Source organism: Culex quinquefasciatus, chromosome 3, assembly GCF_015732765.1.
Source record: "Culex quinquefasciatus strain JHB chromosome 3, VPISU_Cqui_1.0_pri_paternal, whole genome shotgun sequence".
In the NCBI taxonomy this organism is placed as follows: domain Eukaryota; kingdom Metazoa; phylum Arthropoda; class Insecta; order Diptera; family Culicidae; genus Culex; species Culex quinquefasciatus.
The window spans coordinates 100260430-100277312 of record NC_051863.1 but is presented as its reverse complement, the minus strand read 5'-3'; the positions used below and the strand labels follow the sequence as shown (position 1 = coordinate 100277312).

The 16883-nt window shown below is 40.7% G+C and overlaps 1 protein-coding gene across 1 annotated transcript; it reads left to right on the top strand.

Moving 5' to 3' along the window:
- Positions 1-4414: 4414 nt before the first annotated feature.
- On the top strand, positions 4415-13415 carry LOC119770764 (receptor-type tyrosine-protein phosphatase R-like). Its single transcript, XM_038266242.1, has 2 exons — positions 4415-4502; positions 12345-13415. The coding sequence occupies exon 2, from the start codon at positions 12390-12392 to the stop codon at positions 13323-13325; it is 936 nt and encodes a 311-aa protein (XP_038122170.1). The 5' UTR covers positions 4415-4502; positions 12345-12389; the 3' UTR covers positions 13326-13415.
- The last annotated feature ends 3468 nt before the right edge of the window (positions 13416-16883 follow it).

Below are 16883 nucleotides of genomic sequence, written 5' to 3'. Positions count from 1 at the left end.
CTGGCCGAACAAGGCCAACCCATTGGCGCTCTGCGTGTCGTGCTGGACTCTATCCGTAACCTGGAGGGATTGGAGTAGGAACGGAGGTTTAAAAGTATACATTTGGGATTACTCGTCACATTTCCAAAAATCTGTTCTTATTTTCAACCCGAGTCTCGTCAGGGCTGAGCTGCAGGTTAGTCGTCGACTAACAAGTTCTCTACAAAAAATTTTGCCCTCCTTAAACAATTTGGCGCCCTCAGCAGGGCCCAAGAGAAACTTTGCATTTTGAAAATTTGCCAAGTTGCCGATTTGTGCTGCGCCTTCTTGAAAAAGATTAAGCGCCCCCTCAGGAAGCCCCAGGGCGCCCAAAATTCCATTTTCAGGGTGGTTACAACTTTCCCAAAATCAAATCCGCGAAAACCGCGCCGAGCTTTTTCAAATCCGCGAAATCCGCGCCATACATTTTTTCGCGAAATTTCAAAACAATTCAGTTTTTTTGAATACAAACTAACTATAAGATTCAAAGCCACTTTTATCAAACAAGTTAGAAAAAGTATTTCTTTATCGTTCATTTGGTAAGAAATATTTTAACAATCTTTATAAATTATGTTTGAGAAATACTTTTGGGGTTTACATAGAAAACTGCAGTCAAATTTCAATGACAATTTTTGCAAAAACAGCACAAAGTTCTACAAAAAGCGTAAGAAAAAAATGCCAATTGAATTGATTTTAAAAATGTTTCAAAAATATAAAAAAATTAATTCGACTACACTAAACTACAGTGCAAATAAATTTCATATCAAATATCAAGAAATCTAGAGTTTTTTTTTGAAAAGGTTCAATAAACCAAATTTCCACATTGAGTGTTTTTGAAACTGCCTTGAGTCAGGGGTATTAAAAAACACCCAAAAGCAGAAACTTAAAAAAAAACTCCAGAAATAAACATATATTAAATTAATGTTAGGGTAAAACGAATATTTTTCAATTCTAATATATTCATTTAATGTTTAATTTATATTCCACCTTTCATTCAGCTTGGTAAGTTGCCAGAAATGATTTATTCTGGAGGTTAATTCAACAGAAAAATGTGAAACGTATTGTTGATGTATTTAACTTATTTTTACAAATTAGCTAGCAAATTAACCAGCTCCCCATGGAAAATTGATATCGCGAGCCATTTTTGCGCAAATGAATCACGCAAAACTTTAAAGTCCGAACCTATTGAGAATAAAAAATCGCTTGACTTAAATAAATTAATACCGCTTAACAACGATGACATTGTTAAGATTTCGAATACAAATATTTTTCATCTGGTTAAGTTTGTCTTAACATTTATCTTTGAAGAAAAAAAACTGGTTATGTCAATAATTTTTTTCAAAAACTTTATTGGCCATAGTATTTTATGATTTATACTTACAGTGGATCTTAAAAACTTTAGATTGAACATGTTCAAAATAAATTGTTTACGCCAAATGTGTTTGAACCATTGTTTCTTTTTACTTTACTTTTGAAAAAAGAAGAATCAATTTGTTTCTTTGGGCATTTTGTTTTAACTTTAAATATAATTCATTTGAAATGAAGTTTCAGAATATAAAATCTTACAATTATGCTGGAATGTCATTTAATAAAAAGTTTTTTGAATTTCGCCTATTGCTATTCAAACCAAGCTTCAAGCATATATCGAAACTATATAACTTAAACAACTACATTTGCTCTCATGAAAACGCATAGAAACATCCATGTATTGAAATAAAAAATAAAACAATGTCACAAAAAATTGAAAATGTAGTTCAATCTGATTTAAATTTCAAATATGTATCATAATCCTATTATTTAATTCAAATATCATATTTTATCACAATTTTATTTATAGCATATTTTTTCATATTTTTAATAATTACTGTTACGCGCGGCAAGCGCTAAACGCACCTCGCGGACCAGCAACAGTACATCCCGTACAGATGACAGCTGCCAAACGGTGATGCCACGAACAAAGATCCTTTACATTCCTCGTATCGTCACCGTCTGAGTGATTAGTGCTAGCTCAAAACGTATTTTTCGCCATGAAGGCCTTTTTAATTTAGTTAAATTAGTTATCAAATACCTGCTCCGAGAATTAGGTACTTATCAATGTGTTTATTGATAATATTAGTGAGTTATTATTACAAAATATAGCTTAAACATCCCTCCCCCCCCTTTGTGCAGGTAGTACTCCACGCGGGATTCTAACCTGAACCGATCTGCATCAACGATGCTCAATTGAACACCCAAATTGGGACCGCTGACACTAAACGTGAGTTTACTTATTAGTTATAATTGCTGAGTTTTTCTTACGCCACTGTACTGTATTTTAGGAAATTTATAACTCTCTCTCTCCTCCCACTGAAATACAATCGCAATGAACTCGCCAAACTGCGACGATTTTTGAGTTATAAATCCGGAAAATATCAGCACCCGTTGCCCAGCTCGGCAACATATTATAAATTTCGTTTATTACAAACGCAGCAGAATTTGGTCATCTCTGATTGTCCGAGCTCAAGCTAACACCATGATGTAGACGACTTTGTGGTGTGCGTGGAGTCTACGACCGTGCCGAGCAAGTGGTTTATGCACCCGATGCAGTCCCAAACGGGTGTGCCAAGAAATATGAGTTCCTATCGAGTCTATCCGCCGGGGCACCGAATCACCTGTTGGAGTTCCATATGAGACCGGGAGCCGAATCCAAAATAATCTCACATGCAGCATCGCGAACGAGATCCATGAATCAAGTCCACACACTCATAGAACACCTCAAGCAGCTTTCAGTGCTCGCCAAAAGCTATCGGCCAAAGATAATGTCAACAGGAACTCATCCCACCTACACGCACCTTACCCGTCCGGACAATCTCGTGTTCCAGGAAAGCCACCACTGCAACCAGGCACGTCTGACTTCACGCCAAGCCCACGTGAGAACCAAACAAAGATGACCTCATCAGAACCAAAACAAACCTCCACGTCCTGCAAGAAGCCGGCTGATGAAGAACTTCGCCAAATAAAAGAAGAACTTGCCGAGAGTAGGAAGAAGCTGGAGATCGAACTGACACACCTAAACAGAAAGTACAACTTCTTGGAGAACATTGTGCGTAACCGTAAATCTGCTTCCATGCACCGGACTGGCAACCAAATGCAGGATTCGGAATATTCTGTACTGCTGCCCAAGACCACATCTTTGGAGCGATGTGTGCGAAACGCGATCGATCTGCAACCAAAACACCAAGACCAATCCGTCTGCCCGATCACCATCCCTCACAACAATGCTACAATTGTACCTCCTTGTCGCACACTACGTGACCTCTGCATTGCCACTCGAATGCCGGAGAAGAGATCGGGTGCTTTAGACCTGTCGCAGACGATCGACGCTGGCCGATCTGCCGAGTGTCCAACACCACTGTCATCAATCGGCACCACCATCGAAGCACGAAGCAGGTCATCATGTACAGACACAGCGATGTGCACACAGTCGAAACCAGAACACTACCAGACTACTTACACTTCACACTCGAAGGAAAACGTCCCGACACAGACGAACGCTTCGTCTCACCCTGCCTTTCACCAGTGTGGATGTAAACAAAATCACACACTGCTGAGACTGCGATTATACAGCAATACGGGAGAGCCAGACTTGGTCGGGGCAACACAACAACAGGGACAACTACTTAAGTTTGCTCAACGATTTGACTCGTCCAAAATAAGCTGCATTCAAACTGGTCAACCTTTCGAACGCGGTAGCATGCAGCAGATGCTCCAGACGCCCGCGCGATGGATCGAATCCGCCTCATTTGGGAGTCTGAGGCCAACAGCGGATACCATGATCAACCTGATGGACGTGCTACGCAACAACGGTCTGCCGACACCATCAACGTGCAACGCGAAGATCGACTGCATTTTCAAGGAACCGCAGTGGCTTTCGAAGAGTGAACACGGATGCAAGTTGATGAACAGCCAAAGCTTCGTTCGTCGAGGGTGTATTTTTCCCGATGCAACACCTACAACAGAATGGAGTCAATTGGAGTCCATAAGCACCTGGGACCCTGGACGCTCAGTGCGAACGAAAGTAAACCGACCAGTGGTTGGTTTACCTGGGGGGAGTGTTACGCGCGGCAAGCGCTAAACGCACCTCGCGGACCAGCAACAGTACATCCCGTACAGATGACAGCTGCCAAACGGTGATGCCACGAACAAAGATCCTTTACATTCCTCGTATCGTCACCGTCTGAGTGATTAGTGCTAGCTCAAAACGTATTTTTCGCCATGAAGGCCTTTTTAATTTAGTTAAATTAGTTATCAAATACCTGCTCCGAGAATTAGGTACTTATCAATGTGTTTATTGATAATATTAGTGAGTTATTATTACAAAATATAGCTTAAACATCCCTCCCCCCCCTTTGTGCAGGTAGTACTCCACGCGGGATTCTAACCTGAACCGATCTGCATCAACGATGCTCAATTGAACACCCAAATTGGGACCGCTGACACTAAACGTGAGTTTACTTATTAGTTATAATTGCTGAGTTTTTCTTACGCCACTGTACTGTATTTTAGGAAATTTATAACTCTCTCTCTCCTCCCACTGAAATACAATCGCAATGAACTCGCCAAACTGCGACGATTTTTGAGTTATAAATCCGGAAAATATCAGCACCCGTTGCCCAGCTCGGCAACAATTACTAAAAGTTAACCGTTTTATGGCAGGAATCAGAGTAAGGTTATTTATAAAAAGACCGTTGCAATTTTTTTTTCAAAATTTATGTCGCTTAACTGTGATAAGAGTCGAGGGACATAACTATTTTTGAATAAAAAAATAAAATTTTCAAGATCGCTTCAGAAGCCTAAATAATATATCTTTAAAATAATAAAAAATAATTTGCTCAATTTACAAGATTGTGTAGTTCATTTTAATAATCGGTGAAATTCTTAAAAATTAAAAACATATTTGAATTTTCCTGGAAGGCCGACAAATTAATTGCTTAACCAAGTACAAGTTATTCCTCTTAGTGAGATCTCAGACAAAATATTCAGTTATTGAGATTAGTTCAGTTATCATCTTTAGAAATTATAAAATAAAAAAATCAACAGTGATATTTGAAACTGTCAAAGCACTCAATCCCAAATCAAGACATGATTAGGTACTTTATATGAATTAAATTAAACAAAAGAATATATTGAATAAAAAAATATTTTTCGGTTTTGTAAATCCGCGAAATCCGCGCCATCGCTGACTAAATCCGCGCCAAATCCGCGAAAATCGCGAAATTCGCGAAATCCGCGAAAATCGCGAAAGTGTAACCACCCTGCATTTTTGGAAATTAAAAAAAAAAGATCGCAAGGGAGAGTCTCGTTAATCCGCCTAACTGTCCGTGGCGACACTTCTAACACGTGCTAATTTGCCTTGCTTGCCCCAGCGCGGTTTTTCCGGCCGATCGAGGTCGATCTGGTGCTGGTCGAGAATGACCAAGCGGAAGCTCGGATGGAAACCGCCGGTCGGTTGTTCCGTTAGGAAATTTTGATGCGCTGGAATCGAACAGCCGAAGATTACAAGGCAGCAGAGCAGTTCTCTAGGATTTCGGTCATTCAATTATTTTTGTATTTTTTAATCCGACTGAAACTTTTTTGGAGCCTTCGGTATGCCCAAAGAAGCCATTTTGCATCATTACTTTGTCCATAAAATTTTCCATACAAATTTGGCAGCTGTCCATACAAAAATGATGTATGAAAATTCAAAAATCTGTATCTTTTGAAGGAATTTTTTGATCGAATTGGTGTCTTCGGCAAAGTTGTAGGTATGGATACGGGCTACACTGGAAAAAAATGATACACGGTAAAAAAAATGTTGGTGATTTTTTATTTAACTTTTTATCACTAGAACTTGATTTGCAAAAAAACACTATTTTTATTTTTTTTTATTTTTTGATATGTTTTAGAGGATATAAAATGCCAACTTTTCAGAAATTTCCAGGTTGTGCAAAAAATCATTGAACGAGTTATAAATTTTTGAATCAATACTGATTTTTTCAAAAAATCGAAATATTGGTCGCAAAATTTTTTCAACTTCATTTTTCGATGTAAAATTGAATTTGCAATCAATAAGTACTTTAGTGAAATTTTAATGAAGTGCACCGTTTTCAAGTTAAATCCATATTTAGGTGACTTTTTTGAAAATAGTCGCAGTTTTTCATTTTTTTTTTTAAATTAGTGCACATGTTTGCACACTTCTGGAAAAAATATTTTTGAAAAGCTGACAAAATTCTCTATATTTTGCTTCTTTGGACTTTGTTGATACGATCTTAAGTTGCTGAGATATTGCCATGCAAAGGTTTAAAAACTGGAAAATTGATGTTTTCTAAGTCTCACCCTAACAGCCCACCAATTTTTAATGTCGATATCTCAGCAACTAATAGTCCGATTTTCAATGTTAATATATGAAACATTTGTGAAATTTTCCGATCTCTTCGAAAAAAATATTTTCAAAAATTTTAAACCAAGACTAACATTTTAAAAGGGCGTAATATTGAATATTTGGCCCTTTTGAAATGTTAGTCTTGATTTGAAAATTTTGAAAATATTGTTTTCGAAAAGATCGAAAAATTTCACAAAAGTTTCATACATTAACATTGAAAATCGGACCATTACTTGCTGAGATATCGACATTAAAAAATAATGGGCTGTTTGGGTAAGACTTAGAAAACATAAATTTTCCTGTTTTTAAACCTTTGCATTGCAATATCTCAGCAACTAAAGGTCGTATCAACAAAGTCCGAAGAAGCAAAATATAGAGAATTTTCTCAGCTTTTCAAAAATATGTTTTCCAAAAGTGTGCAAACATGTGCACTAATTTAAAAAAATGAAAAACTGCGACTATTTTCTAAAAAGTCAAAAAAATGGAAACTAAAAATGGATTTAACTTGAAAACGGTGCACTTTATCGAAATTTCACTGAAGTACTTTTCGATTGCAAATTTGATTTTACATCGAAAAATGAAGTTGAAAAATTTTTGCGACCAACATTTCGATTTTTTGAAAAAATCAGTATTGATTAAAAAAATCATAACTCGCTCAAAGATTTTTTGCACAACCTGGAAATTTCTGAAAAGTTGGCATTTTATGTCCTCTAAAACATATCAAAAAATAAAAAAAAAAATAAAAATAATGTTTTTTTGCAAATCAAATTTTAGTGATAAAAAGTTAAATAAAAAAATCACCAAATTTTTTTACCGTGTATCATTTTTTTCCAGTGTAGCCCGTATCCATACCTACAACTTTGCCGAAGACACCAAATCGATCAAAAAATTCCTTCAAAAGATACAGATTTTTGAATTTTCATACATCATTTTTGTATGGACAGCTGCCAAATTTGTATGGGAAACTATATGGACAAACTAATGATGCAAAATGGCTTCTTTGGACATACCGAAGGCACCAAAAAAGTTTCAGTTGGATTAAAAAATACAAAAAATAAAATTGAAGAAAAAAGACCGATTTCGTAGATTATTGCTCAGCAGCATTTTTGTCCTGATTTCAACTCTGCTACTAGAAAGTGGTTTTCCGATGACTGAAGTAACGAAGATTTATTGTTAAACGTTTGTTGTTTATCCCTACATAAACATTATTGAACGTCTTATTGATTATTTCCTTTTGTAGGGATTATTGATCAAAACATAAATTTGTATTGCTTTAACATGAAAATTAAACTAAATAAATGTAATGATTTCAATGAAAACATGTTGATTTAGTATAATTCTAAAGTTGAAGCAATACAAATTTATGTTTTGATCTAGGTTTTGATTAATATTCTCTCAAACAGTTTATTTTTTACGTAAAATATTCATTGAACAGAGCCATCTAGCGACAAAAACATTGAACAGAGCCATCTAGTGGCGAAAAGCAGTACTGCCCAGCAGCGGCAATGTATGGTGGCGCCGCCAGCGTTGAATAGAAAAAGCTGCTCGTGGCGACACGCACACTATCAAATGAACTGTCAAATTCCATCCAAAGCAAGTTGAACATCGGATGGTTAAAGCGCTTTGAGCATCGAATGTGCATGATCGTTTATGACCATTTTTTTTTTTCATAAAATTATTTTTATTAGGTCCTTTTCGGTACTGGGACCTGGTTAGGACCGAGTCGGCTTTTGTAATTACATTGTTCTTAATGCTAAGAGTAATTACAGAGGATCTTGTGTGTAAATGTTAGTGGGAGGGGAGCCGATTACCCGCGGCCTACTCGGGGTTAGTAGGGAAGGGATTGATGTTAAAGACAAGGCGGTTTATGACCATTCGATGCTAAAAATTTCGACACCGATGTTCAAAGAATTCGCATTGGTTGTTTTGCGTGTACGTTAACACATCTGTTATAATCAATATAACTTTTTATTTAAAAAAAAAAATTGAAAAGTGAAGTGCAATTCATCAACCGCGAAGCACTACCCCCGCCCCCGCCCCTCCAACCACGTTTTGGGCGTCTGTACTCCAGGTCAGGAGCGGCCTATAACACCTGGGTTTTCGATCCCTTCCAACTGTGAGCGGCTGTTCCCCACGTTAGGGGCGGCTCCATAGAAGTGGTCGACCCCCCCCCCCGCACACCTTCTTTGAGCGTCTGTTCCCCAGGTTAGGGGCGGCTCAAAGAAACCGGTGTCCTGCTCCATCGTCGAGGTAAGCGTCTGTTCTCCACGTTAGGGGCGGCTTACTGCAAATAGAGTTAGGACCCCCTCGAGCGTCTGTTCCCCAGGTTAGGGGCGGCTCGAAACAGCGTCTGTTCCCCAGGTTAGGGGCGGCTGATTAAAAGTCCCAGTGCCAGGGTGGGACTCTAAACAGTCCTGGTACGACGGTCCTCCGGCGAGACAGGGGGTTGGTGATGGCTACACGCACCCGCCGTAAAACAGTAGTGCAGAGAGCTCCAGATGCGAGCCGATCCAATCGCCGACCCGATTTTCGGGGATCCAGGGATTGGAAACTCGGGACGTGGAACTGCAGGTCTCTCAACTTCGATGGGAGCGACCGCATTCTTCACAACGAATTGCGGGTCCGCGGTCTCGAAGTCGTGGCGCTGCAGGAGGTGTGCTGGACGGGGAAGGACCACCGAGAATTCGGTGGGTATACTATGTATTGGAGCGGCGGCGATACACACGAGCTGGGGACAGCTTTTATCGTGCTGGGCGAAATGGCGAAGCGCGTGCTTGGTTGGTGGCCAGTCAATGACAGAATGTGCCGGTTGCGAATCAAGGGCCGATTCTTCAACCTGAGCATCATCAACGTGCACAGCCCGCACATGGGAAGCGACGCCGATGACAAGGACGCTTTCTACGAGCTTCTTGATCGCGAGTACAGGAAGTGTCCAAAACACGACGTCAAGATTGTCATCGGCGACTTAAACGCTCAAGTCGGCCAGGAGGAGGAGTTTAGACCGGTTATTGGGAGGTTCAGCGCCCACCAGCAGACGAACGAGAACGGCCTACGACTCATCGATTTCGCTACCTCCCGAAACATGGCCATACGTAGTACCTTCTTCCAGCACACCTCCCTATACAAGTACACCTGGAGATCACCAAACGACACGGAGACGCAAATCGACCATGTTCTCATCGATGGTCGGCACTTCTCGGACATAATCGACGTCAGAACCTACCGTGGCGCGGACATCGACTCGGACCACTACCTGGTGGTGGCAAAGCTGCGCCAACGCCTGTCTGAGGTCAATAAGATCCGGTACCGTCGCCCGCAGCGGTATAATCTGGAGCGGCTCAAGGATCCTGAGGTCGCTACCCAGTACGCGCGGGAACTCGAAGCTGCGTTGCCTGACGAGAGTGAGCTCGCTGAAGCCCCTCTGGAGGCCTGCTGGAGCCATATGGAAGCAGCCATCAACGCAGCGGCATCGAGCGCCATCGGGTACGTGGACCGAGTTCGACGGAACGGCTGGTTCGACGAGGAATGTCAGGCGATTTGGGACGAGAAGAAAGCAGCGCGGGACAAGTGGCTGCTGCACAACACCCGTGGGAACAAGGAGTCGTACAAACAGTTGCGAAGACAGCAAACCCATCTCTTTCGGGACAAGAAGCGCCGCCTGGAAGAGTTGGAGTGCCAGGACATGGAACAGCTGTATCGCTCCAACGAAACGCGCAAGTTCTACAAGAAACTCAGTCAATCCCGGAAAGGCTTCATGCCGCGGGCCGAAATTTGCCGGGATAAGGACGGAGGCATCTTGACGGACGAGCGTGAGGTGATCGAAAGGTGGAAGCAGCACTTCGACAAGCACCTGAACGGCCCAGAGGCGGAGTACCAGAGCGACGGGGGAAACGACGTCAGCGGTATGGTGGACGGCGAGGACGAGCCAGCACCCACGATGAGGGAAGTTAAGGATGCCATCAAGAAGCTGAAGAACAACAAAGCAGCGGGTAAGGATGGTATCGGTGCGGAACTCATCAAGATGGGCCCGGACAAGCTGGCGGCCTGTCTACACCGGCTGATAGTCAAGGTCTGGGACACAGAACAGCTACCGGAGGAGTGGAAAGAGGGAGTAATATGCCCGATCTACAAGAAGGGGACAAGTTGGAATGTGAGAACTATCGAGCCATCACTATTCTCAACGCGGCCTACAAAGTGCTGTCTCAGATCATCTTCTGTCGTCTGTCGGAGCGAGCAAAGGATTTCGTTGGGACGTACCAAGCCGGTTTCGTGGAGGGGAAATCGACGACGGACCAAATCTTTTTGCTACGCCAAATCCTCCAAAAATGTCGCGAGTACCAGATCCCGACGCACCACCTGTTCATCGATTTCAAAGCCGCGTACGACTCGGTCGATCGCGAAGAGCTATGGAAGATCATGTACGAGAACGGCTTTCCCGGGAAGCTGATCAGACTGGTGCAATCAACGATGGACGGGGCGCGGTGCAGCGTGAAGATTTCGGGAGCGATGTCCGACCCGATCGAATCGCGCAAGGGACTGCGACAAGGCGACGGTATCTCCGGCCTCTGTTTCAACATTGGGCTTGAAGGTGTAATGAGGCGGGCGGGCTTCAACATGCGGGGCACGATTATCAACCGATCCAGCCAATTCATCTGCTATGCCGACGACATGGACATTGTCGGCAGAACGTTCGAGGATGTGGCCAGGCGGTACACCGAATTGAAGCGGGATGCGGATAAGGTTGGATTGAAGGTGAATGTTGCGAAGACGAAGTATCTGCTGGCAGGAGGAACCGAGTCCCTTAGGGCTCGCATAGGACCGAGCGTGACGATCGACGGCGACGAGTTCGAGGTTGTGGAGGAGTTTGTGTACCTCGGATCGTTGGTTACGTCGGACAACAACTGCAGCAGAGAAATTCGGAGGCGCATCATCACCGGTAGTCGTGCCTACTACGGACTCCACAAGACCTTACGGTCTGGTCACCTTTCCCGGCGTACAAAGTGTACCATGTACGAAACGCTGATAAGACCCGTCGTCCTCTACGGGCACGAGACGTGGACGATGCTCGAGGAGGACCTGCAAGCGCTTGAAGTTTTCGAACGGCGAGTGCTTAGGACGATCTTTGGCGGCGTGCGTGTGAACACTGTATGGAGGAAAAGGATGAACCACGAGCTGGCGCAACTCTACGGCAAGCCAAGTATTCGGAAGGTCGCCAAGGCTGGCCGAATCCGGTGGGCCGGACACGTCGCAAGAATGCCGGACGCGCTGGATGCGCGCCAACCGAACCAGACTATCAATCCGGTGAAGTTGGTGTTTAATTCGGAGCCGGTTGGAACGCGGCGGAGGGGGGCACAACGTGCGAGGTGGTTAGACCAAGTGGAGGAAGATCTGAGAAGTGTGGGAGTTCCGAGTCGGAATTGGAGAGTAGCAGCCCAAGACCGAGTTCAGTGGCAGCGCATCTGGAGACAGCTCATGACCCGGAGGTTGTACGAGCAGTAAAATTGAATTGAATTTTATTTCATTGATATATACGGGGAAACAAATTATTTTCGTGTTCCAAAACATGTTTTTTAAAGAAAAATTTTCGCGCGCTCAAAAATTGATGTTAATTATTTTAAAGCATAAAAATTCTCGTCTTTTGCACCCAGTTTCTTTAAGATTGATGCAGGGAATCATGAAAAATAATCGATTTCGTTCTTCAATCCGGCAGAAAGGCATACGATTTTAGGCAAGTAACCTAATTTTGGCGCCATCTACATTTGAAACACAGTCGGGCTGCAAAAAATACGCTGAAAAAAATACTACAACCATAGATAGCTTATCAAAAATAATGTTACTTTGTACCTAGAAATTATTTGTGTCAACCCACAGTGCTGCTTCTTACAATACATGACTAATATGTTTTATAACTTTATATTCATTCTAGGGTCCAGACTTCACCAATAACAGTTACATAGCAACCCAGGGTCCTATGTCATCGACCATTTTTGAGTTTTGGTTGATGGTTTACCAAAACGTCGAAAAAATTGTTGAGGAAGACACGGATAGATCTATTCTCGTTAAACAAAAGATAATAATGCTAACAGACTTTGTGGAAAACAGTCGACAGAAGTGTGCAGTATATTTTCCACAGCAACTTAATGAATCGATGGTATTTACTAGCCAAACCACAGACAAAACGCAAGCTGTACTATCCAGGAATGCAAACGTCGTCAACGATATTCTTAATTTTGAAACGCGGCAAATTTCGAGGCCAACCGTTCCTGATATTAATTTTAATTATTTTTTCATTACCAATGTCGGTATCTGTCTTAAAAATGGCTATAGCACGCGTAAGCTAGTGGTGATTTATTCATATCAAGCGAATAGTAAAAATCTTGAAATATGCAAAGCATTCGAAGTTTATCACTATTGGTTCCCAGACTGGCCAGACCATAGATCTCCAGAAGATATTGATGTCTTACTCGATATAAGTCTGGATATACTCGACAGTGACTGCAGTGATGATTTTGAAACAAAGACAAATACTTCACCGACAAAGCTAGCCTGTGCCCTACCAATAATTCATTGTTCTGCAGGAATTGGTAGGACTGGATGCTTGTTGGCAATTTTGAACGGTTTAAATCAAATTCGTGCTTCAATTAATTTAATTGATCGTTCAGAAGATCAAACTCAAGGAGATAATGATCTAACAAATACACCATTGGAAATACAACAGCGTCAAAGCTCAACCTGGATTAGCAATCAAGTGGGTGTTGACATACTAGGAATCGTATGTAATCTGCGGCTTCAGCGTGGAGGAATGGTTCAAAACTCTGAACAGTACGAGCTTATTCATAGGGCTTTGTGTTTGTACATGCAATCATCGGGCATTAGAAGGAAAGCTCATGTAAATAAGCGCTGCTAGTCTTGCTATGGATTATAACCTTTGACGGAACTTTTAGTAAAGAAATCTAAGAGTGTCTACTGAGTGGTTCTCTACGATTTCGCAAATCGACTTTTCTTCATTTTTTTTTTATTTGGGTGAAACTTTGTCCATGCATTCCCCGTGTCAAAAGATGTCATTTGGCATCATTAGATTATCCATACAAGTCTTCATACAATTTTGGTGGCTGGTCATACAAAATGGATATGTAAATGTATCAAATTATGTATCTTGAGAAGAAATTTTCTGATCGATTTGGTATCTGTCGTGACTGAAGCCCGATTTTTCACTGAATTTCGGAATATTTCGGATAAGGATGAATAACGCGTCGTTTCAAGCTCAAGCAAAACACACGACTGATTTATTTCTCGTTTTCTCACACACACATTCTCAACTTCTCTCTCGGCTGACCTGCTCTCTCATTACGCTACATGAATGCTCTCTTCTCATTCTCTCTCTTCTCTGCCACACTCATTCACTATATCCTCGTTCTTTCCTACTCTAAAAATTCAATCATATATTCAGATTAACACCAGCTTGGTGATCCTTGGTATTCAGGAAGCTCAGCTCATCTCAGAATTCGGCTTCAGCAGATGCTTCTCCGGTATCCTTGATCGTGACACATATTAGCCAAAATCCCAACGTCAACGTGGTTACCTGTAATTAAAGAAATAAAAAAAACGACAACTTCGAAAGCTATCGTGTAATTAATTGATTGTATATTGTACGATCAGTTCCTAACTGGAATCGGCTCAACGACCGACGAAATAGGCGGCGGGTCAGATGCAGGCCCGTGATACTAACGTACACAGAAAAAAAAATTCGGTAAATTTACATCATTTATGATGTACCAAAAGTGCACGTCATTAATGATGCTAATTTAAATGAGTTTCATTTTAAATTATCATGCCATCCAACGTAAATCTGCCGAACAAACTTTGCTCTAGAATCGTGTAAATTTCCGATGAAACTTACGTAAATTTACCAAAGCGAAAAAAAAATTTTCTCCGTTAAATCCAGAATCCGATGTAAATTTTATCGCTTTTTATGCCATTGCTGGGAATGATATACTTTTAGTTTATTTTTGATATAAATTTGATTGCTGAAGTTTCAAGAGGGATCGTCAAAGAACTAAAAGTAAATCATTCAACATAGGCCTAAAAATTACATCAAAATCTAGATTCAACGGAGAAGCATCAAGCTATATCTTGAAACATGTTTAAATTCACTATAGAAAGTAAGATAAAAAGGTGGAATGTGAAAAAACCTCAATAAAATACAAAAACAAACTTGCTTAAGCTTTCGTAAGTTGCGATTTTTAGCCTACCTTACACTTCTTAACGCCTAAACTCCCTAGCTCGAGAAAAAGGGGGAATTTCTATTCAGATTCGAGTTTAGGTGTTAAATGGTGCACAAAGTACACTAGCGCGACCGGTTAATATTGAGATACAACTTGCCGATTGATAAGAAATAAGCATTGAAAAAGGATGATACAAATCAAAACAATAATTGTAGTTAACCTTTTTTGTATAAGGACCAAAGAACCAAAATAAACATTCAGTTTATCCCACTCACTCCAATGATGTTGACAAAATACAGGAGCAAAAAGTAATGAATGTTTACATCTAGTTCTTTGGTTTTTATAGAACAAAGTTTAGAAGCTTACCATTAATTTTGTTGACTTAATCTTCGGGATAAAATGCTAAACATACATGCTGTCATCAGCAGACGCGAAGTCATAGGCCGTCCGCGCCTTAAAAATGCTAATGCTGAACGTCAAATTCGGCTTGATGTAACTGCAGGTGAATCTGTTGCTTGCCGCCATCACTGACGGCCGTCATTTCCGTGAGGTTCATCGTGCTCAAATGACCATTTCCGCCGATTATCAAAGGCTCTGTACAGCTGCTGGTAGTGTTCGCTGTCCACGCTCTGATAAACCAAATCAGGAATAATTTTATTTATTTTATTTTTGGTATGGCACAGGAACCAAACAGGAACATTTGCAAATTTGAAAAGAGCAGCATTCACATTGTGTAAAAAAGTAGCTTAGTAGGCCAGCACTTTGTAAAATAGTTGTCTTCAGCCATGGATTTTGAATAATAAAGCAACATGCATTTCCACTCTTTTCTCGTGTTGGTCCAGATGTTACAGAAACGACTTACCTTATAAATATCCAGAGCACTCGTTCCACAGGTTCCTACTTTCTGGATTTTGTACAACTCAATTCTTCTTAGCGATCCGAGGAAATAAATTTTTAATTATTTTCAATAATTTTTGTTGTTTGGACTCTGGGGAAACGTCACCTTTGGAGTGACACTTCTTGTGGTGAAGCAAAGCAAGCAAGCAGGTGGTGAATTTAAAGAATGTTCAGGTTCGCTTACACTATTTTGCTTCACATTCCCACTGAGAAACTTTCCGCCTCGATCGGCCTTCGTCAGCCCGATTTTTTTCCAACGATCAGACTGATCAGGGTGTTACATTTCTCGAGGGTTCAGGTGGCGCTGTTATCCTCTAAGAAATGTAACGCCTCAATCAGCCTCCCACTGAGAAATGTAAAAACCCGATCGGTCTGATGGTTCATGCGTTCAATATTTCATTATATTTTTCACTTGAATTTATTAATGAAGGCCACCGAATTAAAATTTTGAAAAATACATCTCAAATCAATTTTAAATGTTTAAATTGGGTACTAAAGCCCTATGTCAATTTTTATGTACACCGGTAAAAAAACACGATCAAAAACCATTTCTGATCACTTTTTTTCATTTTAATGCAAAAAAAATGACAAGACAACATTTTTTCGATGGATCAACTATGGTCCCCTTGGAACGAGCTGTCAAGTAGGAACTTTTCTGTCAATAAGGACCGTGAGGTTATTTTTCAAAATTGATTTAAAAATCCATTTTAAACTCTTTGTGGTCGTACAAAGGGTCAAAGGATTTACTCAGGAAAATAAACTTTATCGCTGTAAACAATAATATCAGCAATCTAAGCTTAACCTTCGGGAAGTCGCGTGTTTTCGCCTTTCTTACAAGTGCCTTTACAAACTGTGTACAAAGTACACTTACGCGACCTCCGGTGGGTTAATTTTAATAGTGCTCACGAAAAAAAATATTAAATTAATTATCAATCTACTCATTTTAAAACCAAAGTTAATTTTTCCTTCCAAAATTTCCCATTTTTTCAATTTGTTCATTTTTACAATTATTTTTCAAGGACAAAATGCTAGAAATGATTCTAAACGCAGGGCAATGCGTTTTAAAGTGATCTCAGCTGATTGCACTAAGTTTCATTGAAAAGTTTTTTGAAAAATATTTTTTGCGCCCTGATTTTTTGGGCCAATTTTGAAGGGGAGGTGGGAGCGACAAAAACTTTTTTAAATATTTGTACCAGCCGAGGTATCAGCCTTATTGGACATTTACAAAAAAAAAAACTCTAGATCTGAAGTTTTCCTTTTTCTAATAGGTTCAATAAGCAAATGTAAACATTAATTACTCAATGTTTACATAAGCTTCAAATCAAATTGTTCGTCCAACAGCA

What these genes read in the sequence shown, in the direction of transcription:
- LOC119770764 (XM_038266242.1), top strand. Translation starts at nt 12,390, where the DNA reads ATGTCATCGACCATTTTTGAGTTTTGGTTGATGGTTTACCAAAACGTC.